We start from the raw sequence: 26,351 nt of genomic DNA, 5'->3' as shown, positions 1-26,351 counted from the left end.
AAGAACAATGGATTTGAGAATCACTCCCAGGCTGCAGAACTTGACCCTAATTAAGGAACCTGCCTTGCTCCCAGAGGAGGGAAAGCTGGTGACATGTACCAAATTGTTTTTCAAAATTACAAGAAAATCATGACTGCTATGTGCTTCCCACTCTTAGTCTCTTTTTTTTTCTTAAAGTTTTAAAAAATTTTAGATTACTTTTATATTTACTGAAAAACTGCAAAGATAATAGAGAATTCCCACATACTCCTCATCTACTTTCCCAAACTATTAACGTTATACACTACCATGAAGCATTTGTCACAACTAAGGAATGAATATTGTAATTACAATATAGTAATATAGTAATTACACTACTAATAATGAAACTCCACAGCGTTTCATTATTAAATAGTGAAAATTTTCACTATTTCCCCCACTGTCCTAATGTTCTATTTCAGAATATTCTGCAAGATACCACAGTTCATTCAGTCATCACGACTCTTCAGTTTCCTCTGTGATAGTATCTTAGTCTTTGCATTTGATGACCTTGACAGTTTTCAGGTGTACTGGTCAGGTATTTTGAAGATGAACTGGGGGTCTTTGACCCTCTAATTAAGTTTTTCAGTTTTTTTTTAATGGACTAGAACCAGCCATCTCTCCAAGGAGCTCTGGTTCCTTCTATTGCTTAATAGAATTAGAAAGCAAGATGTGGGTGTTGAATATTCCCATTGTTCCATTCTTACTTTTTTTGAACAGGAGTGTCTATTATGGCTATTCTGCCCCTCTCTTACCATTGTATACTGCGGTGTGTGACTGGAAGATCATTTGTGTTTCTAGTTCCCAGCTCTTAGAATCAAAAGAAACTGCACCTGAGGAACTGGACCTGAGGAGCTTCACCCACACTGAACCAGACACTGGTTATGAGACACTGGACTCAAAACCTGATGCTATAATTGGGGTGAGAATTTGGAGTCCTTGGATGTGAGTGAGCATATTTTGCATGTTGAAGGAATGTGAATAATTTGTGTGACCAGAGGTACACTCTGATATATTGTTTGATGGCTAAAACATTATGCACATCTCTTTGCAAAGTGGCTCTGCCACTCCTCCCATGCAGAGATAGAGTATTTCTCCATTCCCTTAAAATTGAACTGGCCTTGTGGCGGAAGAAATGTGGTGGAAGTGACATTTTTTGAGTTCCTGAGCATAGGCCTTAAGAGCCTTGCAACTGCTGCCTTCATTCTCTTGGAATCCTATGACTTCTCTAGGTTTGTGAAGAAGCCCAGCCATCCATGGGATCCCAGGTGAGCCCCACCCTCAGCTAACTCACCAGCTGAATGCAGCAACATGAGTGAACCCAGGGGAGCCCAGCAGAATCCAGCCGACAAATAGAATCATGAGAAATGATAATTCACTATGTTTTGGAGTAGTTTGTTAAGAAGAAATGGATAATTAACACAGTACAACTGACTACTAAAAAAAGATCATATTTTTATTGATCCAATATGTAAGTTCTATTTACCCAAGTCAGGGTTTTTGGTAGGCAATAAAATATAGTCAATTGTAATAGCAAGTTAATATCTTAATTTTCTCTTTTCATTTTATAGTATTTTTACTGATGACGTATGGAATTATGTTTTACTGGAAAAGAGTTTTATCAGTAAGCAATTTGAGAATTGTAACAAATTGGCAAGGTATTTGGAGAATTGAAACTTCTGATTCCTCCTCAGATATCATCATAGAGATACCTACTTACTCCACCTGAAACTAGAGATTAGTTCTCTGGGAGTCAAGGTTAGGACACTGCAGTGTAATTGTGACTGGAAACTGGCAGGCTTATATTGTTCAGTAGAGACAGCAACATTTTCATGAAGAAAGTTCTATTTATCTCTCCAGATTTACTTCAAGTTACTGACCTTGTTTATTCTGTCCTAAACACACTGGCCTTCTGAGTCCGTTGAAGATAGATGCCAGCCTCTTTTCCTTAGGTGATTCCTAGGTTTTTAATATCTTTACATAGTGTTAATTTGGATTGACAACATTTTGTTCATCTCTTCAACAAACACATATTAAACATAACATTTAATGAACCAGGAATACAACAATGATTACTACATAGCTGATGCCTTTAAAAGGATACAAATGAAAATTTATCATGAAATACTGTCAGTGTAACCTTAGAGGAGGGAATGGGTAGGCATCTAATGTAAATTGGGTGAATTGTAATAAAGACTCTAACTCCGTTATTTGACTACTGCTGACAGCTTTTAAACCAAACACCTTTCTTTTCCCCTCTGCCCCACATCTGGGCAAACTTATAGGAAGGCTTGAGTGCTTCCTTCTTTGTTATGGGAGGTTCAAGAACACTTTCCCTCACCACACCTTCTAACCACCATAAAAATCTCAAGCTAGTCTCCTTCCCTTGGTCTCTCAAATCATTTTTTATGAGGGTAGGAGGCCTGCCCACTATCCCCAGAAAGCTGATTATCTAAGCAACAAACATTTTCAAACCGTCTTTGTGCCTGTGTGGCACCATAATTCTCAAGCCAAATTTTGAGAAAGGGTAGCCATCTTGTCTCTAAAGAGTGACCACAAAAGAGGTGATCAAGAAAGGTAGCCTGGATGATATTTGAACAGCATCTTAAACTGTGTATACTTAGCATGTAGGATTATAATTCTCTTTTTACCTATTTATGTCTTGCCCAGAAGTAACTAATATCCTTAAAGGAAAGAAATTACTCATTCTTGTATCCATATCAACCAGCATGGTACATGGAATGTAATAGATGTACAAATACTTTTTGAACACATGAATGATTTTCAGATGCCAAGAGAGAGCACGATTTTAAGGAAGAGAGGGTAGTTGAGAATATGAAAGCAAAGAGGATAAGTAAGAAGTGTATTAAAAAGTAGCTACTTAGTTTGGGAATTTAGAAGTAAATGATCATGATTTTTTCAGAATCCTTTAAAGTTATGAGGGCAAAAGTCAGACTGTGAAGGCCAGAGATGGGCAAGTTGAGACAGTAAATGTTGACTACTGTTTTAGCAAATTGGAATGAAGATTATTCAGGCAAGACTGAAGATAAGCAGAGAGAAGAGCCAGAAAAGAAAGCATGGCCAGGTGAGGAATTTTTTTTTTTTGAAGAGGAGGGGAGTAAGATAACAAAGTTTTTTTTTTTTTTTAATAAACTATGGTTACATCCAGTCAAGCAAAAGAGATTAAGATAAGACACTAGAAAGAAGAGTTAATTGATAGATCTTGCCGGGAAAGGCAAGATGGAAGTTTTGGATTGTAAAAAATGAAGCTAAACTAACAAAGAAAGATAGGGAGGAGAAAATTGCATGTGGCAGATTTGATCTTGATTAGAAGAAAGTACACCTCAACCAAATATACTCAAACAATGTAAGTACTTATGGATATGGATGTGTGTATCTTTTAGGTGGCTAGGATCAGTAGGACATTGAGGGAGAAAATGCATAATGGCTTCCTAAAGTGGTAGAAGCAAGGTTATCTGTGGAAGGCCCTGAGGAATGGGATTTAGAAGAGGAATTAAGGATGAGATGATGGTTTAGAACACTGGAAAGTAGGAATGGCAGAATCACTAAGCACAGAGAAGTGAAAGCATTGACAGACAGCACACAAGGTCCACCTCGTGGTAGAGACTAGGACTTTTCAGGGACACTAATCTGCAGAAATGTGACATTTTCCCAGTCTGTATATACCACAAGAATTGGGATACAGGATCTCAAGACCATACATATTAGATTCCCCTCCATTCTCACTCAGACTGCAACTAATTTTTCTAACATTTATTATGTCCTGTTTTGCTTTATCCTCTCTCTCCCTTACATTGCTGTTAACCTAGATGGTTTGTCCTGGGCGAGTGAGGCATGGGAAGATGTGCAGAGAGGTCCCCCTCACAGCTCCTCTTGGACTTGGGTTGCAGAACATTGCTATATAACATTCACTTTAGAACAATTTCTGATTTCTTTAAAAATAAAGAAATTTTAAAAAGATTGAGATGGAGTCCAAATACATATTTTTATTAATTTTTAGATCTTCTGAACATTTAATGTAATTAAATCAATTACCCATAGAAAGAGAATCACTTTAAAAAGTGGATAAGGAATATACTGAAGTAAGAATATTCCAAAAAAATGAAACCTGAAGACATACATTCACACATCTGGCAGTGATTCATAATTGAATATTATTTTCTCTGTAGTTATGATGGTTTACATCAACCCCATTCCCAAACTAAAAGTAGCTGAGTAATATTACTGACACCATCTCTTTATCCTAGCTCCATACGTGCAGAATAAAAGATTTTAATTACAATTCACTCTGGTAACATTACACAGGAAATTTCAATGAAAATGCTGAAAGAAAATAATCACCCATGGAGCCTTAGGCTGGAAGGGAAATCTCTCTCTCTCTTTATGAAGTGTTTCTAATAGATATGTGTGAGGAGCAGCTTGGAGGATGAGACCATTTTCTTATATGACTATATTAGTATCTTTCAGAAACAGTATAAATTTGTGAAACAAGGAGACTGAAATTTTCCATGATGAAAGATATTAAATACAAACTTCCTGTCTTAGGAACTTCACCCAAGAGTATATGAATAGGGATAGTATGTTTCAGATACTTTCTGACTTTGACAAACTCATATTGATCAAAAGGTATGGTGAATTTGACACAGTCCTTTGCCATGCTAGGCCCAGTTCTGGTAACTGAAGCATAGCACTGTAGATCCACTATATATCCACAATACACTGTGACTGATGCACAAGCCCAAATAAAACAAGTGGTGAACATATATGTGCCTAAGACTTAGAGTACAGGGCTTCTTTCTAATACCAGACTAAAGAAAGCCTTTGTGACAGTGATTCCAAACTTTAGTGTATAAAATGAAAGTGGATGATTTTTTTAAAACTCTTATCCACAAAGTCACTCCAAAGAAATTCTGATTCACTAGGTTTTGGGTAGGATGCTTAAATCTACATATGTAGAAAACACTCATGGTGATTCTTGTGCAGATATTATAAGGATGATATTTTAACCAAGATTTAGGAGAGAGCTGGCACCATCATTTTCTTGGTTTTAATTGATTAAGCCACTACTCTGTTAAGTGAGACCCTCACTACTTCAATCTTTTCATCGGCAGAGTGAAGAGGAGCAATTGAAAAAAAAAAAAGGTTTACACAAGGCAAGAATTGTATGTCAATTCAATTTTTGGCAGTTACACTGCTATTCTCAAATTTTAATTCCAGAGCCAAAGCCAAAGGCATGGGTCAAAATTCCAGGAAAAGCTGATATGTGGGAAGAACTGTGTTTGGCTTCATAAACACCAGTTCCACCATGTCTGTGTCTTTGGAGTAAGGTGAAGGGGTGAGGGCCTGGCCATCCAGTTATGCCTGAGGCACACTGTTCAGCCTGTCTCCCAAACCCATACTGCCATTCTCATCCCTGCCCTCAGCAGCACCCTGAACTCCAAGAGATTTTTAACCAGGCTTTCCTCATCAAAATTCATTTTGTGCTTTGTTTTTCTCAGCCCTTGATGACAGTGTCATAAGCTTATCAGATGAACCAGTTCTTCCTAACGCTAACACAATGCATGGCAGGACTAACATGTGTTCTTCCTTTCTTATAATATTTACTCCATCCTAAATAAGTGGTTAATGCTGAGAATCTCAGGCCCCTTGGAAGACTGATGAAGTATATATTTGGACTCAGGAGACAGCTATATATTCCTAAAATCATAGGGTTTGCCATGCCAACCAACCTCCTCCTCATCTACTCACTACCCGCCTTTATCCTCAGCCTTTCCTCCTCCCCCAAGACCATCTAGTGCCTAGGCATTGCATTCACTGCCCTCCCTTCCCCATACTCTCTCAGGCTTCATTAGCCGAAGGAAAGGCACCTTTATTTAAACAATAGATCCCTTGTTACAAATTAAGAAAATAGGGAGCATGGAAGCTTGAGAACTCTGTAGCATATAAATCAAGGTGTAAAGAAGTGTAGAAATAGGGCTGTTAAATATGGAAGTTGATTTGGAAAACATATTGCAGTCTAATAGAGTCTGTCTTTCTTTACTTTTCTACCCTCACAAGGCCAGAAATTGCTTTAAAACAAAGAAGGGACAAAAGGCAGGTCTAGAAGCAAAGGAAATAAAGATACAATTCTATTTTTTTAATTGAAGCATTTTTTTTTAATGCAACAATTATTCTTGTTAAGTATAAATTCTTACTGGACTTATTCATTAGCTGATTTCTAAATGTGGCCATAAAAACAAGAGGCTCCAAATAGGCAAAAATACTAAATACTTTCTATACTTAGTAGAGAGACTGGTCTTTATTATTTAGGACAGAAAGGAAATATGTTTGACCAAGATAACCTTGTGTTCCTGGATCAATAGAAAATGAGTGAGGATTTTTACATAATGAGCACTCTGAAAGCCATAATTTCAGAGCACTTAGCTAATTTATAGTAATATAGTATTCTTTCCTTCTTAATAAAAAAAAACAAACAAAAACCACAAAGAAACAAACAAAAAAGTGGAAATCTCTCACTGCAGTTAGCATCAGCACTCTGTTCTGCACCTGTCCCTGTGACAACTGGTAGAATTAAGCATTTCTCTTGTTATTTTCTTTAACAATATGATAGTTAAGGGAAAGCTAACTAATTCAATTCTATCTTCAAATCAGGATGGCTAATCATTAGAAACCATCACCAGAATACAATGTCTCAGCTTCTGAACAACCATTGGTATACTGCAAACCCATTCTGACCACTTCACATGTTTCATGGCCAGAATCTCATCTCAGTAGCCAGGTATGGCTAGTAATATCTATGCTAACCTACACTTTCTAGCATTGAAATGCTTTAACCAGACAGTTCACAATTATTTCTCATGTTTTTGATGCAAAAGCATCACATTATATTAAATATAAATAAAATTCTAGTAAGCCTAATTTTCAGACATAAAAAGGAATTTTTTAATATATAAGAAATTTATAACTCCCTGCTATGGACTTGTGTCTCCCTAAAATTCATATATTGAAGCCCTAACCCCCAATGTGACTGTATGTGGAGATTGAGCATATAGGTAAGTAATGAAGGTTAAATAAGGCCATAAGGGTGAAGTCCTAAGCTTATAGGTTTATAGGATCCTTTAGAAGAGACCAGAGAGCACTCTCTTTCCACCATGTGAAGGACACACCAAGAAAGTAGCTGTCTACTACTAGCTACAAGCCAGAAAAGAAGCTCTCACCAGAAAATTGAATCAGTTGCCACCTTGATCTTTGACTTCCCAACTTACCAAACTTTGAGAAATAAATCTCTATTGTTTAAGCTCACCAGTCTGTGGTATTTTACCATAGTATTCTGCTAAGACATTCCTGTTATCACCATTCCTTCTACCCTATCTCAGGACACAACACCCACTTTTCTGCCATACTTTCTATCTTCTTTCCTTAATTTATTCTTATTCTTAGCACATATTATCATTTAACTTATAATAAAGGTATTTAAAGTTTATCCCATTTATTTTGTCTTCCCTTGTTAGAATGTAAGTTCCATGAGGGAAGGGATGTTTTTTCTGCTTTATTCACTGCCATACCTCCAACACCTAGAAGACTGACTTATCTTCTTGTTCTTTGAGCAGTAACCTTTAAAATTCTGGAGAATATTGAACTCAGCCTAGAAACTCAGGAAAGATAAACAACAGTATATAAATGAAGAACCCAAACAAATTAAAAAATTAAATTATATATTGATTAAAATTAGAACACAAAGGATTTAAACCTGGTGTAAAAAGATTGTGTAAATGTAGTGTTGCAGCAAAAAGTAACTTTATTAGCCTTCCATAAATTGACATACCATACCCTACAATTCTAGGTTTAAATTTTGTAAGAACAAATTACAAAGAATATTTAATCCAGGAATTGTCAACACATTAGACTGTGGTCAGTCTAAGACAGCAAAATGTATTATTTGCTTTACAGGAGGGTGAATAATTTGAAATAATGGACACAAATCCATTTAAGCATAATAGTTACCATATTTCAGTTTATTTCCATGTAAATTGGTTGTTATATGCTGAGTCGGTGCAAAGGATTATTTAAAAGATAATTAAATGCATTGAAAAATATAAAAATATGTGTGACATATTAGATGATACGATTTTTAACTAAAAATCTTAAGATTGTGCAAGCCTCACTTAACTCCCTATTGAAAATCTGGCAACAAAATCACTGCCAAAAAGTATATTTTACATTGAATTAGACGATCATCCCACAGTATGCAGAACATGCATTTCTAAGCATATGTATGTTCAAAAACATACTAATATATTTTGGTAACCACGAAATGTAAAACATTATCCATACAGGGTATTAACACATTAATGTTTTCATTAAAAAAGAGAGATTTCTTTCCTCATTACATTACACATTTATACAGTAGAGATCTGTCACATAAATTACTGCAAAGTAATTCAAGTTAGACTTTATAACACGTGAATCATATAATCAGGGGAAAATAACCTTTAAAATGAAAGATAAATGGTAAAATTTAAGGGCATTTAATTTGCATAAATATAATGTTAACAGTTTTTTTCCTGGTTACACACTTTATGGTTAATTTATATATGTCACTCTATTAGGTCCTTAACTGGTCTTATAGGTCAGTTTTAATTTTTCCCAATTTTATTTTACCATAATAAGTAATATGAAAGTAATTTATCATATACAAAAATAAGGTAATCTCATAAAACTAATTAATCATGACTAGAAACAGTCTAGCATCAGTGCCCTATTATAGTTCTCCTGTTATTAATGTCTGCTTTGAAATAAACATTTATGTTTTAGAATCTTGTGTGTCTGAAACTCATATTCAGTTATTGAGCTTTCAAAACTCAATTTCAGGGATTCCTACAGGTCTAGTCACTGGGATCTTAGTATGCAGGATAAGCCTTAGAACACAGGGTTATTTATGGTACATGTTTTGGTCTTCCTTTACTTTGAATATAATAACATTTGACACCAAAGTTATTAGCTTTAAGTTTTATCTATTAGATGTCTACTATAAACACTGAAATGCATTCAAATACATCTTCTCATACAACTAGGTGTCAGCTTTGTTAATAAAACAGAAGAAACCATCCATTGATTACCTGTAATGATTTTAACGCCATCTACAGTCCATAATCTCTAACAAATTAGAAAATGCCTACAGTGCATGCATTTAATAATAGACTAAATTTGCATAGAAATACATCAATTTATACATAGCAAAATATATTTCTTTCTTAACTTCCCTTGACTCATGTTTATGTGCCAATGACCAATGGATTAGCGATGGTGAATGTTGCCACCATCCACCATTGGAATAATTTAATCAGAAAAGGAGAGTGAAATTCCTTTCTTTAAGGAAATTTTACTTCTAATTATTACTTCCACATTTTCTTGGAACAGTATTTGATGGGAAGAAAAGTCGGCTTCACTCATTTCAATCCAAATTAGTGATGAAAGGATTGAAGCTTCCTGTGGGACAAAAACTACCGTTTGTAGTTCATGTCAATCAGAATTGACATGAATAAATAAGTTACGAGAATTTGAAATGTTTATTATTCCCCTTTCATTTTATTACATTGTCTGCCTAGGACTCAATGGTAAAAATAAGGGCCATGTGAATGTTTACTACACATTTGCTAGGAACCATTACATCACACGGCAGATATTAGAATTTACTCTTACAGATGTTCTCAAAAACACCTAAATTACCAGTCTTTAAATTTGTTTTCAAACTACTTCTCAAACTCACTTTAAAGTACTTGGCTTTTTGTTAACTGGTAATTTCTAGAACAGTTAAAATGTCTTAAGACTAAAGAGTGCATCTACATCTATCTTTGAAAGTGAGATTTCTTCATAGGTAAATCAAACTGTTAGATAAAAATATGAAACTATATAATTGTATGTGACTGAAAATATATGTAGAAACATGAAAATAATAACTTATACAAGTCAGCCTGGCCTGTGGTATTTATTTGTCAATACCCTGGTGGTTTAGTGGGTTAAAAGATAACCACTTACCTAAGCTCCCTTCTAACAAAAGAAAAGAAAAAGCATTCTAAGGAGATCTATCTATCTATAGGGATATAGATAGATAAATGTATTATATTATATTGACTATCTCTCTGAAATAGGAAAGTCCCAAACTACTACAGTTAATCCTATATTGGAAAAGTACAAAGCTATTCTACTGGTGATATTTTCTCTTCTAAAAATCATATTTGTGAAAAAATCATAAGGGGTTCAACTTCCACATTCTCTGGTTCCAAAAAAACTAAAGCTGAAAATGGAAACTTTTATGGGGTGGGAATGTGGAAATTAGGGCTATAAGTTCTGAAGATCCTAAGCAGTTCCAATATTTACAGCAAAACAGACTAATGTCAAGGACATGGTTTCACTGGGATACTACTTATGTTGAAAACATTCCTGAAGACATCCATGCATGGAAAGGTATGGAGAAGAATGGTTTCTAGTTTGCCATTTGTTTCTGTTTGACTTACTTTCTGTGAATTTCATAATCATATTGCATGAAGTAACATTTAAGCTTATTGATATTTAATGGCTTCTTTGGTTAGGGAAAATGGCACACTTGCTAAGTTGTTTTTATGTATTAGTTACAGGTGATCCTGCATTTTTACAAATGGCTTGCAAATGTTCTAAATCTCTTATCATATGACAAAGTATTTCTCACTTTTACAAATGAACTACAACAAACTGAATTAACACAAAATACTTTGGTATGAAAAAAGGAAATAAATTCATGTTTACCTTTCAGTACACTAAAACTAAATGCATACTGATTTTTATAAAATAACTATACAATAACCTACAAAGTGAATTTGCTTACTAACAAAGATTAGATAAAATTGTTGGCAAACCTTGAGCAGCGGTTATGTGGTTAGTAAGTCACATCACACTTATTTTAGTAGAGGTCATTTGTAGGATCTACACAACAAAAAATGTGAAAATACTTGAGTATGGCCTCTTCGGGGCAGTTGCTAAAGAAAAGAGCTGTACTGCAGCATGAGAGTCTCAGATTTCACTGTGGTCACTGAGTTTGCTCAAATTCTGAAATAGAAGGGGAAGAAATTAGCAATTGCTACTTACTTAACCCTTAAGTTGATATCATAGTCAAAGAACAGTAGTAACTGAAGCAAGCTGTCCAGCCAAGCTAAGAAAATGGATATTCTCTGAGGCATCAGAGCATAGAAGTTTAAAGCTCCAGGTCCTAGGTCAGACTGCTGACTTTGAAACTGGCTCTACCACTTACAAATGGTATAACTTCCCTGGACCTCAGTTTCCTTATTTCTAAAAATAGGTTCAATAATAATATCTACTTCATGAGGTTGTGGCAAATTTAGTGAAGTAACATAGGTAAAGCTCTTAGCACATTCCTGGAACATAATGAGCACACAGTGAATGTTAGGTATATAACAGTAGTAGCAGCAGCAGCAGCAGCAGTAATAGTAGTAGTAGAAATGATAATAATAACAATAATATTATTATTATTCTGTAAATACATACTCTTCTAATTGCACATAATAGGGATGACTCAGAGAGATAACAGATGCTGTTCTAGGGTTAAGGAAAGGCCAAACAATTCAAAATCAAAGAAAAATTATGGGAAATCAAAGTTCTAGGAACAGTTCTTAAACTAACCATACAGCCCAGTATTGGAAGATAACTTTGACACTTCAAACCATGTGAGTGCTGGGCTCTGCAAATAGTATTTCCAAAGGTGGCAGTATGAGCTTAGAGTAAAGGGTATGAGAGCAGCAAAAAGCTATAAGGCTATATTTAGAGTTTTTGCATTTGACAGAGGTGGATTCCAATTCCCAGGATAGTGGATCCTGGAAGATGCATTTATTTTTATAAGCAAGCAGTTTGCACTTAATAGGTGATCACCAAATCCTCTAAGCAGTGATATTGTTGGAAGATCCAAATTATTAAACAATTCATAACTTGTCCAAAAAAGGAATGAAAAAATTCCTTTACTTGTAGCAGAGGACTCTGAGGAGGGGGCACATTTTAATAGGTTTTTAGATGTCAGTGGGATAATAGGCTAATATAAAAAATGCAAAGCCCATGTATTCTACATTTCAATTTTCTTATAATTCTGGCATGCAAACTTGCTCAACTCACCTTATTTAAGTGGATGTTAGTTATTGCAGCAGATACTGATTCAAAAAAAATTGGCTTCTCTGAATCTAGGTTTCCCCAGTATTTCATTGCTTTTATCAAAGAAGCTATAAGAAAACACAAGTGATATAAGTTTACATGGACCAGCAGAAGGATCATGTCCAATGTTAGCCAAGGATACTCCCTTACCTGTGCAGTGGACTAATGATACATCCACACTCTTGTTCTTGCAGTCCGTGTAAATCTGGAAGAATTAAAATAGTACACCCACAATTAATTCAGGATAGCTGGCAGGAGGGAATAAGATGAGCTTCAGAAGGCAGAATTTCTAGTAAAAAAAAAAGCCAATGTTTATGACACCACACCACCAGGGGGTGGCACTGTAACACTTTCAGGCATACTCTGACCCACTTCTAAAAGAGATGGTCTTAACAAAGGAAGATGAACGCCAGCAAGGCATTTACCTTTTTTTTTTTTTTCTTTCTTTCTTTTTTTTAAAATAGCTCTTTATTGGAGTATAATTGCTTCAGAGTACTGTGTTAGTTTCTGTTGTAAACAAAGTGAATCAGCTATATGTATACATATATCCCCATATCCCTTCCCTCTTGCATGTCCCTCCGACCCTCTCTATCTCACCCCTCTAGGTGGTCACAAAGCACTGAGCTGATCTCCTTGTGCTATGCTGCTGCTTCCCACTAGCTATCTATTTTACATTTGGTAGTATATATATGTCGATGCTCCTCTCACTTTGCCCCAGCTTCCCCCTCCCCCTCTGTGTCCTCAAGTCAATTCTCTATGTTTATGTCTTTATTCCTGCCCTGCCACTACGTTCATCAGTGTCATTTTTCTTTTTTTTTAGATTCCATATATATGCGTTAGCATACAGTATTTGTTTTTCTATTTCTGACTTACTTCACTTTGTACGCCAGACTCTAGGTCCATCCACCTCACTACAAATAACTCAATTTCATTTATTTTTATGGCTGAGTAATATTCCATTGTGTATATGTGTCACATCTTCTTTATCCGTTCATCTGTCGATGGACATTTAGGTTGCTTCCATGTTCTGGCATTTACCTTTTATGTAACTAAGTTTTGCTGCTTACATTTTCCATTTTAATTAATAAAAATAAAAACACCACCTTTCCTTCCCTATAAGAATGATATAAAATTGTTTTCAACCATCTTTTATTGGAAGTCAAGGACCCATCTGTGAATATGATGAAACTGCTTACCTACTGCTTACTTTAATATTTTACAACAATTTGCACATATTCATGGATTCTCTAAACCCCATCCATGGACAGTAAATTGAGAACCTCACTATAATCAAAGCCAAGTTTCATTGCCCAACTTCCATTTTTATGGTCCACCAAGATGAGACATCCTGACTAATTTTCTTGGCATACTGCAGGGTCTTGCCTTCTTTAAGTCCTAGAAAATCTCAAGTAGTAACAACCTTACTGAAGGCCCTGATCTTAAATTCACCCAGACCAAAGTCAGCCGACAAAACTCAGTAAATCCAGAAGTTTTAGTAATAGTAGGTTGGATTTGGTTACGTAATAGTAAAGTGTCATACATATAAAATGTAGAATGCTGCGTTTACAAAACTTTTTAAGGGTATGCATGATACACCCAAAATTTTCCCTTACATTCTTCCAGCAATAAGCAGTTATCTCTATGGTAGAAGAATTGTGGAATAATAGGAGACATCACTCTGGGCATAAATAAACAAGCAAATAAACAAATAAATAATACATGGTCTGAGGCTTGCCATTGAATAAATGGCTCCTGTTTTCGTAAGTTAAAATGACAATTCAAAGTGATCTGTCAGTGTTTTACTTTTTCTTAAGCTCAGTGAAGCACAAACACATTGCTATGGGTGGTTTATTGATGCTGATAAACATATTCTCTAGTTCACTAAGTAGAAGTGTCCTAAGTAGAAGAACAAATAGCATTCACTCCATTTTCTTCAACCTATACCTCTTAGGAGAATCTTCCTTATACCAAAGTGACTGAGAAAATAATCCAGGGAGTGTTTTTGGGAAGCAGGAAGACATGCATGGCTGAAGAGATTCTGTGGCTCTTTAGTCTGGACCCTATTTCAGGGTGGCAGGAACTAAGAAATAGTATTAGTTGTAGTGATATTATTTTAAGAAATGACTTTTGCAAAATGAGAACAAATAGAAGCTAACATTATTGAGTACTTAACTAACTTCTAGAAACCTTTTTATACACTTTATATACAATATGTCATTTCTAAGCTTCACAACAACTCAAAGTATTTCTACTTCCAGTTTACAGAAGAGCAAACAAATACTTAAACCCAGATCCTAGAACTAGTTATGTAGCTAATACTTGGACCTAGAATTTGTCTATATTTAAAGTTTATGGTTGTAACATACATCATAATTTACTGTAACCATGATGAAATAAACTAAATACTAATAAGGAAACTAAAAATAGCAAATTGAAGGGCTTCCCTGGTGACACAGTGGTTGAGAGCCCGCCTGCCAATGCTAGGGGACACGGGTTCGTGCCCCGGTCCGGAAAGATCCCACATGCCGTGGAGTGGCTGGGCCCGTGAGCCATGGCCGCTGAGCCTGCGCGTCCGGAGCCTGTGCTCCGCAACGGGAGAGGCCACAGCAGTGAGAGGCCCGCATAACACACACACACACACACAAAAAGCAAATTGATACAAAACTGCTGGTTTTGTATATATAGAAGGGCAAATGTCTTTCTGCCCATTTACAAATAAAATACATCAGTTGACTTATTCCTTCATTATGTTGTGCAATATTTTAAAACCATTAAGATGAATTCTTAAAAGTTTCTTTCTCACCATGCCCAAAACATAGATTATTTGAATTCCTCTGAATTTTCAACCTTAGATCTTAAACTCACTGACAATAAGTAACCATTTCCTCCTCTTTACTAACTCTAAGTCCTGATTTGCAATATCTAGAGAGGACAGCTAATAAATACTGGAGTATATTCAAAACAAATTTTAAATACAATTAAACAAAAAATATACATACTGACTTTTCCCAGTAAAAGAACAATCCTAGTCTAGTGTTGCTCAAAACATAATCCTTGGACAAACTACATTGTTTAAAATGAATATTCCTGGGCCAGAACCAGGACTCAGAAAACTGTATTTTTTTCCTTCCAGTTTTATTGAGTTATAATTGACATACATCACTGTATAAGTTTAAGGTATACAGCATAATGATCTGACATACATACATCATGGAATGATGACCACAATAAGTTTGGTGAACATCCATCATCTAATATAGATACAAAATTAAAGAAATAGAAAAAAGATATTTTTCCTCTGATGAGAACTCTCAGGATTTACTCTCTCAACAACTTTCATATATAACATAGAGCAGTGCTCATTCTATTTATCATGTTGTACCTACATCCCTAGTACTTTTTATCTTATAACCAGAAGTTTGTACCTTTTAACTGACTTCATCCAATTCCCCTTCCCCTCACCCCTTGCCTCTGGTAACCACAAATCTGATCTCTTTTTCTATGAGTTTGTTTGTTTGTTTGCTTTTGGAGTATAATTGACCAACAACACTGTGTTAGCTCCTGTTACATAATATAATGTTTCAAAATTTCTGTACATTTCAAAATGATCACTCCATCAAAAGACTGCATCTTAAATAAGCTCCCCAGGTGATCCTTATACACATAGGTTTAACAGTGCTCTTCTAGACCTTGGCAACACAGTAAATAAAAGTGCTGAACACAAGAAGCCCTCCAATGATGAGAGACTCTCTGTTTACAGTCAGGATTTAGATGCAAGAAAAGTATTGAGGTTGAACCCTATGCCAAATTGTGCAAAGTTTTCATGGTGAGCAACAAGAAATTAAAAGCATATTACATGTGGAAAATTTACCAAAAACAGCCACTAGATTTAAGGCCTAGGATATTTAAAATTCAATTCTTTTGCATAATTTATTTCTTTTTTTAATATCTACTAAATCTGAAACAAAATCACCCCCCCCCATTTTTACAAAATGAATAAACTGAGATCCAGACAGGTTAGACAATTTTCCTAACCCCTCCCAGCGGGTGTGATAGATCTGAGACTACGCTCTGTCACATGGTAAGCTACTTCTCTTCACATAGTCCCACCCCATCTTCACAGGAAAGCCAGACTGAAGCTGAGCTTTGTACTATCTTGAGTTTGAAAGGTTGGACATTTCAAATTTAAAATATGAATGAATAGAGACAGTTATGCAACACCATGAGAAAGCAATCAAAATCTACAATGTGAGACCTTCTAGGACTACTGGTTTTAACTCTTTAAAAGTCAGGGTCCAATTTTGACTTCTGGCCATGAAGAGTAATTAATATAAAGACTATTCTATCCTTCGTAAATAAGTAGACAAATGGAGAAAATATATAAATTGTTTTTTGACAATGGGAACAGGCAGAAAAGGACTGAGTTTTCTGAAAGAAAAAAAAAACAAACGAGGTGAGCTCTCAGATCATCTCAGCTTTCCGCTTCAAAGCAGTTTGTGGACCGTGACATGATGTCGGGGGGACCCAAGCAAAATGCAGCCACTTTACTGAGCTGAGAAGACAGAACTGGCATTTAGGAAGGCTTGAGTGGGTGAAATTTATGGGAGAGAGTAATGGAAAGAATGGAAATATGCAGGGAAAGAGCTCCAGAAATTGCCATAGGTTATGATTAAGTTTTTGGCTGAATACAAAGCCTCACACAGCAGGAGACTGTATGAAGCCAGGGTAAGAGAACCACTGGGGAAAAAACAGCCAAAGGCGAGATGAACCAAGTTCCACACAGCAGAAGCTAATGGAGGACTGAGGACAGCTGCGAAATAGACATTGCTTGGTCCTCAAGATCCTCCCTCATATTTAGGGTATTGAGGAGAGAATAAATGGAAATTAGAAAGGGAGTACATTCCTTGTTGACTTAGTATTTACTCAAAAAAAAAGGAGGAAACAATTCCAGAAGTGTCTGAGTTTTCCTTGAATTGGCAAAATTAGGTGTTCCATCTAACTAAATGGAGGCTTCAGTTTTAAAGAAATAAAACTTTTATTTTTTGCAACGGGATCATGGAGACCCCATGGATATCATGGGGTAGAGGACACGATTGTCTGAGAGAATGGAGAAAAACCCCTGCACTGAGTATTATTTCAGAGACCAGGAATGGTTTCAGGTCAGACTGTACCCATCCATGATGTGAGAGACAACATCCTGCCATCATCAGGCCACTTGCTCATGGAGGGGACTTTTCTCCTTCTTTCTAGAAACCTAGGAGTTGACTGCCCAGCATCTGCTATACCCATTACATCCCAAGTCTATGTTCTGTTCTAACACCCCACATGAATACCCACCTCTACTCCTCCCGCGCTCTCCAGATTCACACACAGTTAGAAACTTCACGGCATCTCCTGAAAAGAAATCTACAGTAGTGGGAGTAATAAAGTCTGTGCCCTTTGGAGAGAATGGGTGAGATGAGTATTGAAACAAGCAGGATCAAAACCCCAGAGTTGAGAGAGAGGCTGGTGAAACCCTGTTTCTAAAGGGAAGGGAAAGAATCAGTCCAAACACAAGCTGTGCAAATACCTCAACAAGCATGGAGACTCCAGAATAGTCATAAAAGGTCAATCCACTGCAATCTAGGATTAAAGAACACTTCTGATTCAGGCAGGGCTGTGTTGCTTCTTCTGTAGGAGGAACAGAGTTGAGTTAGGGAGAATTCTTAGAGATTTTTACTGTTGACATTGTTGAACATTGGGAAGATTAATGGTGGCCTCGTGTTTAACAAGGTCAATTCCAAACACTTTTAATTTTTACATTTTTCAGTTAATTACTAATTATTTTTGAACTCTTTGATTTTTGAATATTCAAATGTTGTCTCAGGTAATTATTACATAACTCAGATAGGAAGATGGGCTAACTTAATTACCAGTATCATTTCACAGATAAACAAACTGAAGCTCAGCAAGTTTAGATGATTCTGAAAGGAGACCTGGCAAGTTAATGCCAAACACAGCCCAGAATCGAGGCCGCTAGACATCCTCAAAGTTCTCTTTGCACAATATCCCACATTTTCTTTCACGCGTATGCCCAGAGGTAGAGCCCTATTTTGTGGTGTCTGAAGTTTATACAATTTTCGTGTCACACTAAGGAAAAGATTCTATCTTGGAGCGTGTCCCTCAGACTTAGAAGCGTTCTGTGTGAGGGGCCTGAAAATTAAGCTTCATTTGGTTCATAGTAAATCTGACTCTGAATGCACCTGGTGGGAATTTTGTTTTTAATTAGGAGTTCATGACCTCTTTCTCACTAGTGTCCTCAGGGCCACAGTTTTCTCATGTGAAATGACATATTTCTAAACAGTGACAGGCCACCACATCTGAGGTCCCTCTAAAGAGTGATAAGGTTCTGAGAGCAAATCATGTAGGCCAAGATTCCCCCACCATTAGAAGGGGGAATTCAAATAAACTCCAATTCATTCATTATTATGAAATTCTCTGAAAATATACATTTTTAATTGGAATAGTTTTGCTATTTAAAATGTCCATGGTTTTCCTCTATAGTGGCTACAGAAAAATTGGAATATGGTTGTTTCTCAATTAGCATTGAAGGGAAGTATGAGGGAAAATCGGTATTTTTTAAAAACTAAGAAATGTTACAGAGTAATTTTTAATGTATTTTAAGAGTAGTATTCAGGTATAGGATTTGTTTCCAAGTTTCATCTTTAGATGTATATTCATATTTATTAATTGAAATAATAACAATAGAGCATGAGTTTGTTCACAAAATTTTTTGAAATGAAGTGAACCATACAAATGTGGAAGATCCTATCCCTTTCTTCTAGGAGTTTATCCTTGAGTGCCAAGGATAATGTTGGTAAATAACACATGATTAAAAATGAAAGAGAATGGAAAATTAAAAGAGGAAGAAGTCTCTTTGGAGCAATCAGGGAAGGCTTCACACAAAAGTAAGCTTGAAGGGTATGTTTAATTCCAAAAAGTAGAAACAGGATGGAGTTGTAAGCATTCTAATCATGTGGACAGCTTTAATTAAACACTAATGATAGTCTGAGATCTCAAACTTTTCCTGCTCCCAGTCAATCAATATTTATTGGGGGCCTACCTCATGCCAGGCACTCTAGTAGTGCCTTCTGTTTCCCTTTTTCTCCCATGAGAAGGAGGGCTGAGGGTAAGCATAGATCCAGGCTATGATACTGGCTCCAAATGGTAAATTAGAAACTCAAACAAAACGAAAAGTGAACACAACTTAGCTCTTCCACTGACCACTCGGTAGTAACCATTATAATTCAATATTTGCCTAACTAAAATAGGACCTAGCCCTACTATACCAGGGCTCTTATTTATAAATTCAGATATAATGTGTCCCTGCTCATTATCAGAGATTGGAGAGAGGGTTTAAGAATACAGGAAAAATAAAAATATGTATCCTAAGCAAAGATAAACAGTGGAATGTTGATTGGTATTTATTCCTTTTATCTCCTAGTCTCACAAACACACACACACATGCACACACATATGCACACATATAGGTTGGCACTACATAAATTAGTTTAGAGATACATTTATTCCACCTTATTTAGAATTACAGAGGCAGAATTACTAGATCAATATTAAAAGATTTGCTAAGACATTTGGCCAATTATTTGTTTGTGATATGTATTTCCTTGCAAATTTTTTATGATTCATAAATATATTTTTATCCAATTTGGAAATATTTTATTGAATTTTAAGAGTATAAAAATCTATAACAAATATCAGATAAGCTTTCCTGCAAAAGTTCAACAATTAACAAGATAAACATATATAAAATATATATAATGGAGTAGATATTTCCTTACAAAGTTAGATATAAAAAACTTTAGTAAGACTAATCGTTTGCAATGTACCATGGAGTTCAAAATTTGAAGGGCTTGTATGCAATTCTCCTGAATATATCTGTTTTAAAAAATAAACTGTATGTGATTTTTTAAAAGACATCTCAGACCAGCTCTGTTTACATCTTTTCAGAATGTCAATAGTGCACGTATCTTTTCAAGCTCTATGTTTAATGAAAACATATTTATACCATGGAAATCGGCAAGTGCAACAAATCAGTGCTTTTCCAACATCCCATGCCATAACCTCCACTCCAAGAGTTGTTTGTCAAAGACTTACCAGCACATCATTACGTAAATCTGGGTACTCTTGTTAAACAAAGAAAATAATCAGTAATGTTTAAAAATTCAATGGCTTGGATTAAATAAATAACTGAAACCTCTGGCATATTTAGCAATAGATCTTAAAATGACAGTGATACTCTACACACAGCCTGCTGTCTCCACCTCCATCTTGAGTTGGGATGCTGTGCAACGGCTTTGAGCTAGAAACTCTGGTCTGAAGGTGCTGGGTTTGAGGTCTCTGCACACTGCACCCTATGAGCCAGTGAAACTAGACTAAATGCAAAACAAAAGAAAAAAAAAGTGGCCTGGAACTGTACCAGCAATATTTTCAATGTCCTCCTGTATACAATTTGGTGAGTTTGGACATATGCAAACACTCATGAAAACATCACCATGATCAAGCTGAAGGTGTCATTACTGTGATCTGTGGGATGATTCTGCACACGAGCTGGTATTTCTCTTTCCTCTCATCAGACTTGGAGCCATGTGGCTGGCAGGGTCTTGGTGCTCCAGCTGGTGTCAGCTCTGTGCCTCTGAGGTGGGAGAGCTGAGTTCAGGACATTGGTCCACTGAGACCTCCCAGCTCCATGTAATATCAACCAGTGAAAGCTCTCACAGAAATCTCCATCTCAACCCTAAAACCCAGCTCCACTCAGCAAGCAGTAAGCTACAGTGCTGGACAACCTATGCCAAACCACTTGCAAGACAGAAACACAACTCCACCCATTAGCAGAGAGGATGCCTAAAATCATAATGAGGTCACAGACATTCCCCAAAAAGCCAAACAGATGCAGTCCTGCTCACCAGAAAGACAAGATCCAGCCGTATGCACCAGAACATAGGCACTAGTACCCTCCACCAGGAAGCCTACACAACCCACGAACAAACCATAGCCACTGGAGGTAAAGACCAAAAACAATGGGAACTATCAATGTGCAGCCTGCGGAAAGGAGACACCAAATACAGTAAGTTAATCAAAATGAGAAGACAGAGAAACACACAGCAGATGAAGGAGCAACATAAAAACACACCAGAAAAAAAAAAAAGAGGAAATAGGCAGTATTCCTGAAAAAGAATTCAGAGTAATGATAGTAAAGATGATCCAAAATCTTGTAAATAGAATGGAGAAAACACAAGAAACGTTTAACAAGGACTTATAAAACTAAGAGGAAACAAAAAATGATGAACAACACAATAAATGAAATTAAAAATTCTCTAGAAGTAATCAACAGCAGAATAACTGAGGCAGAAGAACAGATAAGTGACCTGGAAGATAAAAAAATGGAAATAACTATTGCAGAGCAGAATAAAGAGAAAAGAATGATAAGAATTGAGGACAGTCTTAGAGACTACTGGGACAACATTAAATGCACTGACATTTGAATTATAGGGTTTCCAGAAGAAAAAGAGAACAAGAAAGAGTCTGAGAAAATATTTGAAGAGACTATAGTTGAAAATTTCCCTAACATGGGAAAGGAGATAGTCAATCAAGTCCAGGAGGCACAGAGAGTCCCATACAGGATAAATGCAAGGGGAAACACACCAAGACACATATTAACCAAACTACCAAAAGTTAAATACAAAGAAAAAATATTAAAAGCAGCAAGGGAAAAAAACAAATAACATACAGGGGAATCCCCATAAGGTTAACAGCAGACCTTACAGCAGAAACTCTGCAAGCCAGAGGGAGAGCCAGGACATATTTAAAGTGATGAAAGGGAAAAATATACAACCAAGATTACTCTACGCGTCAAGGATCTCATTCAGGTTTGATGGAGAAATTAAAAGCTTTACAGACAAGCAAAAGCTAAGAGGCTTCAGCACCACCAAAACAGCTTTAAAGCAATTGCTAAAAGAACTTCTCTAGGCAGGAAACACAAGGGAGGGAAAAGACCTACAATAACAAACCCAACACAATTAAGAAAATGGTAATAGGAATATACATATTGATAATTACCTTAAATGTAAATGGATAAAATGCTCTCACCAAAATACAGAGGCTGGCTCAATGGATACAAAAACAAGACCCACATATATGCTGTCTACAAGAGGCCCACTTCAGACTAGGGACACATACATCCTGAAAGTGAGGGGATGGAAAAATATATTCCATGCAAATGGAAAATCAAAAGAAAGCTGGAGTAGCAATACTCATATCAGACAAAATAGACTTTAAAATAAAGACAATTATGAGAGACAAAGCAGGACACTACATAATGATCAAGGGATCAATTCAGGAAGAAGATATAACAATTGTAAATATTTATGCACCCAACATAGGAGCACCTCAATACATAAGGCAAATGCCATAAAAGGGGAAATCATAAGCCATAAAAGGGGAAATCAACAGTAACACAATCATAGGAGGGGACTTTAACACCCCACTTTCACCAATGAACAGATCATCCAAAATGCAAATAAATACGGAAACACAAGCTTTAAATGATACATTAAACAAGGTGGACTTAATTGATATTTATAGGACATTCCATGCAAAAACAACAGAATACGCTTTCTTCTCAAGTGCTCATGGAACATTCTCCAGGATAGATCATAGCTTGGGTCACAAATCAAGCCTTGGTAAATTTAAGAAAATTGAAATTCTATCAAGAATCTTTTCTGACTGCAATGCTATAAGACTAGATATCAATTACAGGAAAATATCTGTAAATAATGCAAACACATGGAGGCTAAACAATACACTACTTAATAACCAAGAGGTCACTGAAGAAAACAAAGAGGAAATCAAAAAATACCTAGAAACAAATGACAATGAAAACACACAGACCCAAAACCTATGGGATACAGCAAAAGCAGTTCTAAGAGGGAAATTTATAGCATTACAATCCTACCTCAAGAAACAAGAAATATCTCAAATAAAAAACCTAACATTACACCTAGAACAATTAGAGGAAGAAGAAAAAAAAAAAACCCAAAGTTAGCAGAAGGAAGGATATCATAAAGAACAGATCAGATATAAATGAAAAAGAAATGAAGGAAGCCATAACAAAGATCAATAAAACTAAAAGCTGGTTCATTGAGAAGATAAATAAAATTGATAAACCATTAGCCAGACTCATCAAGAAAAAAAACGGGAGAAGACTCAAACCAATAGAATTTTAAATGAAAATGAAGAAGTAACAACTGACACTGCAGAAATACCAATGATCATGAGAGATTACTACAAGCAACTATATACCAATAAAATGGACAACCTGGAAGAAATGGACAATTACTTAGAAAAGCACAACTTCTGAGAGTATACTAGGAAGAAATAGAAAATATGAACAAACCAATCACAAGCACTGAAAATTAAACTGTGATTAAAAATTTTCCAACAAAAGGAAGCCTAGGACCAGATGGCTTCACACGTGACTTCTCTCAAACATTTAGAGAAGTGCTAACACTTATCCTTCTCAAAGTCTTTCAAAATATAGCAGAGGGAGGAACACCCCCAAACTCATTCTACAATGCCATCATCACCATGATACCAAAACTGGACAAAGATGTCACAAAGAAATAAAACTACAGGGCAATATCACTGATAAACATAGATGCAAAAATCCTCAAGAAAATACTAGCAAACAGAATCTAACAGCACATTAAAAGGACGATAAACCATGATCAACTGGGGTTTATCCCAGAAATGCAAGGATTCTTCACTATATGCAAATTGATCAATGTGATACACCATATTAACAAACTGAAGGAGAAAACCCATATGATTGTCTCAATAGATGGAGAAAAAACTTTCAACAAAATTCAACACCCGTTTATAATAAAAACCTCTGGAAAGTAGGCAAAGATGGAACTTACCTCAACATAATAAAGGCCATATACGCCAAACCCACAGCCAACCTTGTTCTCAATGGTTAAAAATTGAAACCACCTCCTCCAAGATCAGGAATAAGACAAGTTTGTCCATTCTCACCATTATTATTCAACATAGTTTTGGAAGTTTTAGCCACAGCCATCAGAGAAATAAAGGAAATTCAAAGCGGAAAAGAAGTAAAGTTGTCACTGTTTGCAGATGACATGATACTATACATAGACAATCCTAAAGATGGTACTAGAAAACTTCTAGACCTAATCAATGAATTTGGTAAAGTAGCAGGATACAATGTTAATGTACAGAAATCTTTTGCATTCCTATACATTAATGATGAAAAATCTGAAAGATAAATTAAAGAAACGCTCCCATTTACCATTGCAACAAACAGAATAAAATACCTAGTAATAAACCTACATATGGAGACAAAAGACCTGTATGCAGAAAACTATAAGACACTGATGAAAGAAGTTAAGGATGATACAAGCAGATGGAGAGATATACTATGTCTTGGATTGGAAGAATCAACATTGCAAAAATGACTATACTACCCAAAGAAATCTACAGATTCAGTGCAATCCCTATCAAAGTATCAATGGCATTTTTCACAGAACTAGAACAAAAAATTTCACAATTTGTATGGAAACACAAAAGACCCTGAATAGCCAAAGTAATCTTGAGAAAAAAGAAAAAAAAAAACGGAGCTGGAGAAATCAGGCTCCCAGAGTTCACACTATACTACAAGACTACAGTAATCAAGACAGTATGGTACTGGCACAAAAACAGAAATATAGATCAATGGAACAGGATATAAAGTCCAGAGATAAACCCACGCACATATGGTCACCTTATTTTTGATAAAGGAAGCAAGAATATACAGTAGAGAAAGGACAGCCTCTTCACTAAGTGGTGCAGGGGAAACTGGACAGCTACATGTAAAAGAATGCAATTAAAACACTCCCTAACACCATACACAAAAATAAACTCAAAATGGATTAAAGACCTAAATGAAAGGTCAGACACTATAAAACTCTTAGAGGAAAACATAGGCAGAACACTGTATGACATAAATCACAGCAAAATCCTTTTTGACCCACCTCCTAGAGAAATGAAAATAAAAACAAAAATAAACAAATGGGACCTAATGAAACTTAAAAGCTTTTGCACAGCAAAGAAATCCAAAAACAAGATGAAAAGACAACCCTCAGAATGGGAGAACATTTCTGCAAATGAAGCAACTGACAAAAGATTAATCTTCAAGGTTTACAAGCAGCTCATGCATCTCAATATCAAAAAAACATATAACCAATCCAAAAATTGGTAGAAGACCTAAATAGACATTTCTCCAAAGAAGGTATACAGATTTCCAACAAACACATGAAAGGATGCTCAACATCACTAATCATCAGAGAAATGCAAATCAAAACTACAGTGAGGTATCACCTCACAGCAGTCAGAATAGCCATCATCAAACTATCTACAAACAATAAATGCTGTAGAGGGTGTGGAGAAAAGGGAACCCTCTTGCACTGCTGGTGGGCAGGTAAATTGATACAGCCACTATGGAAAACAGTATGGAAGTTCCTTAAAAAACTAAAAATAGAACTACTATAAGACCCAGCAATCCTACTACTGGGCATATACCCTGAGAAAACCATAATTCTAAAAGAGTCATGTACCACACTGTTCATTGCAGCTCTATTTACAATACCAGGACATGGAAGCAACCTCAGTGTCCATCGACTGATGAATGGATAAAGAAGATGTGGCACATATATACAATGGAATATTACTCAGCCATAAAAAGAAATGAAATTGAGTTATTTGTATTGAGGTGGATGGACCTAGAGACTGTCATACCAAGTGAAGTAAGTCAGAAAGAGAAAAATAAAAACCGTGTGCTAACACACACATGTATGGAATCTAACAACAAAAAAATGATTCTGAAGAACCTAGGATGAGAATAGGAATAAAGACGCAGACATAGAGAATGAACTTGAGGAAACGGTGAGAGGGGATTGCAAGCTGGGATGAAGTGAGAGAGTGGCTTGGACTTATATATACTACCAAATATAAAGTAGATAACTAGTAGAAAACAGCCGCATAGCACAGGGAGATCAGCTCAGTTC

At 35.9% G+C, this 26,351-nt stretch overlaps 1 protein-coding gene across 1 annotated transcript in view; it reads right to left on the bottom strand.

The window, feature by feature from the left end:
- Positions 1–11,088: 11,088 nt before the first annotated feature.
- Positions 11,089–26,351, bottom strand: part of SLC26A7 (solute carrier family 26 member 7) — a 180,384-nt gene continuing 165,121 nt past the window's right edge. Inside the window, exons 15-18 of the mRNA XM_027131385.1 lie at positions 17,804–17,904; positions 12,385–12,439; positions 12,199–12,302; positions 11,089–11,124 (exon numbers count right to left, since the gene is read on the bottom strand). Of these exons, the coding sequence (XP_026987186.1) occupies positions 11,089–11,124; positions 12,199–12,302; positions 12,385–12,439; positions 17,804–17,904 (296 nt within the window). The remainder of the gene's footprint in view (positions 11,125–12,198; positions 12,303–12,384; positions 12,440–17,803; positions 17,905–26,351) is intronic.

The sequence above is a fragment of the Aethalodelphis obliquidens genome, unplaced genomic scaffold (genome assembly GCF_003676395.1).
Source record: "Aethalodelphis obliquidens isolate GAN/ISIS:26980383/991018 unplaced genomic scaffold, ASM367639v1 scaffold39, whole genome shotgun sequence".
NCBI lineage: Eukaryota > Metazoa > Chordata > Mammalia > Artiodactyla > Delphinidae > Aethalodelphis > Aethalodelphis obliquidens.
Note: the sequence above shows the minus strand (reverse complement) of the source record. Positions and strands in the feature narration are given on the sequence as shown.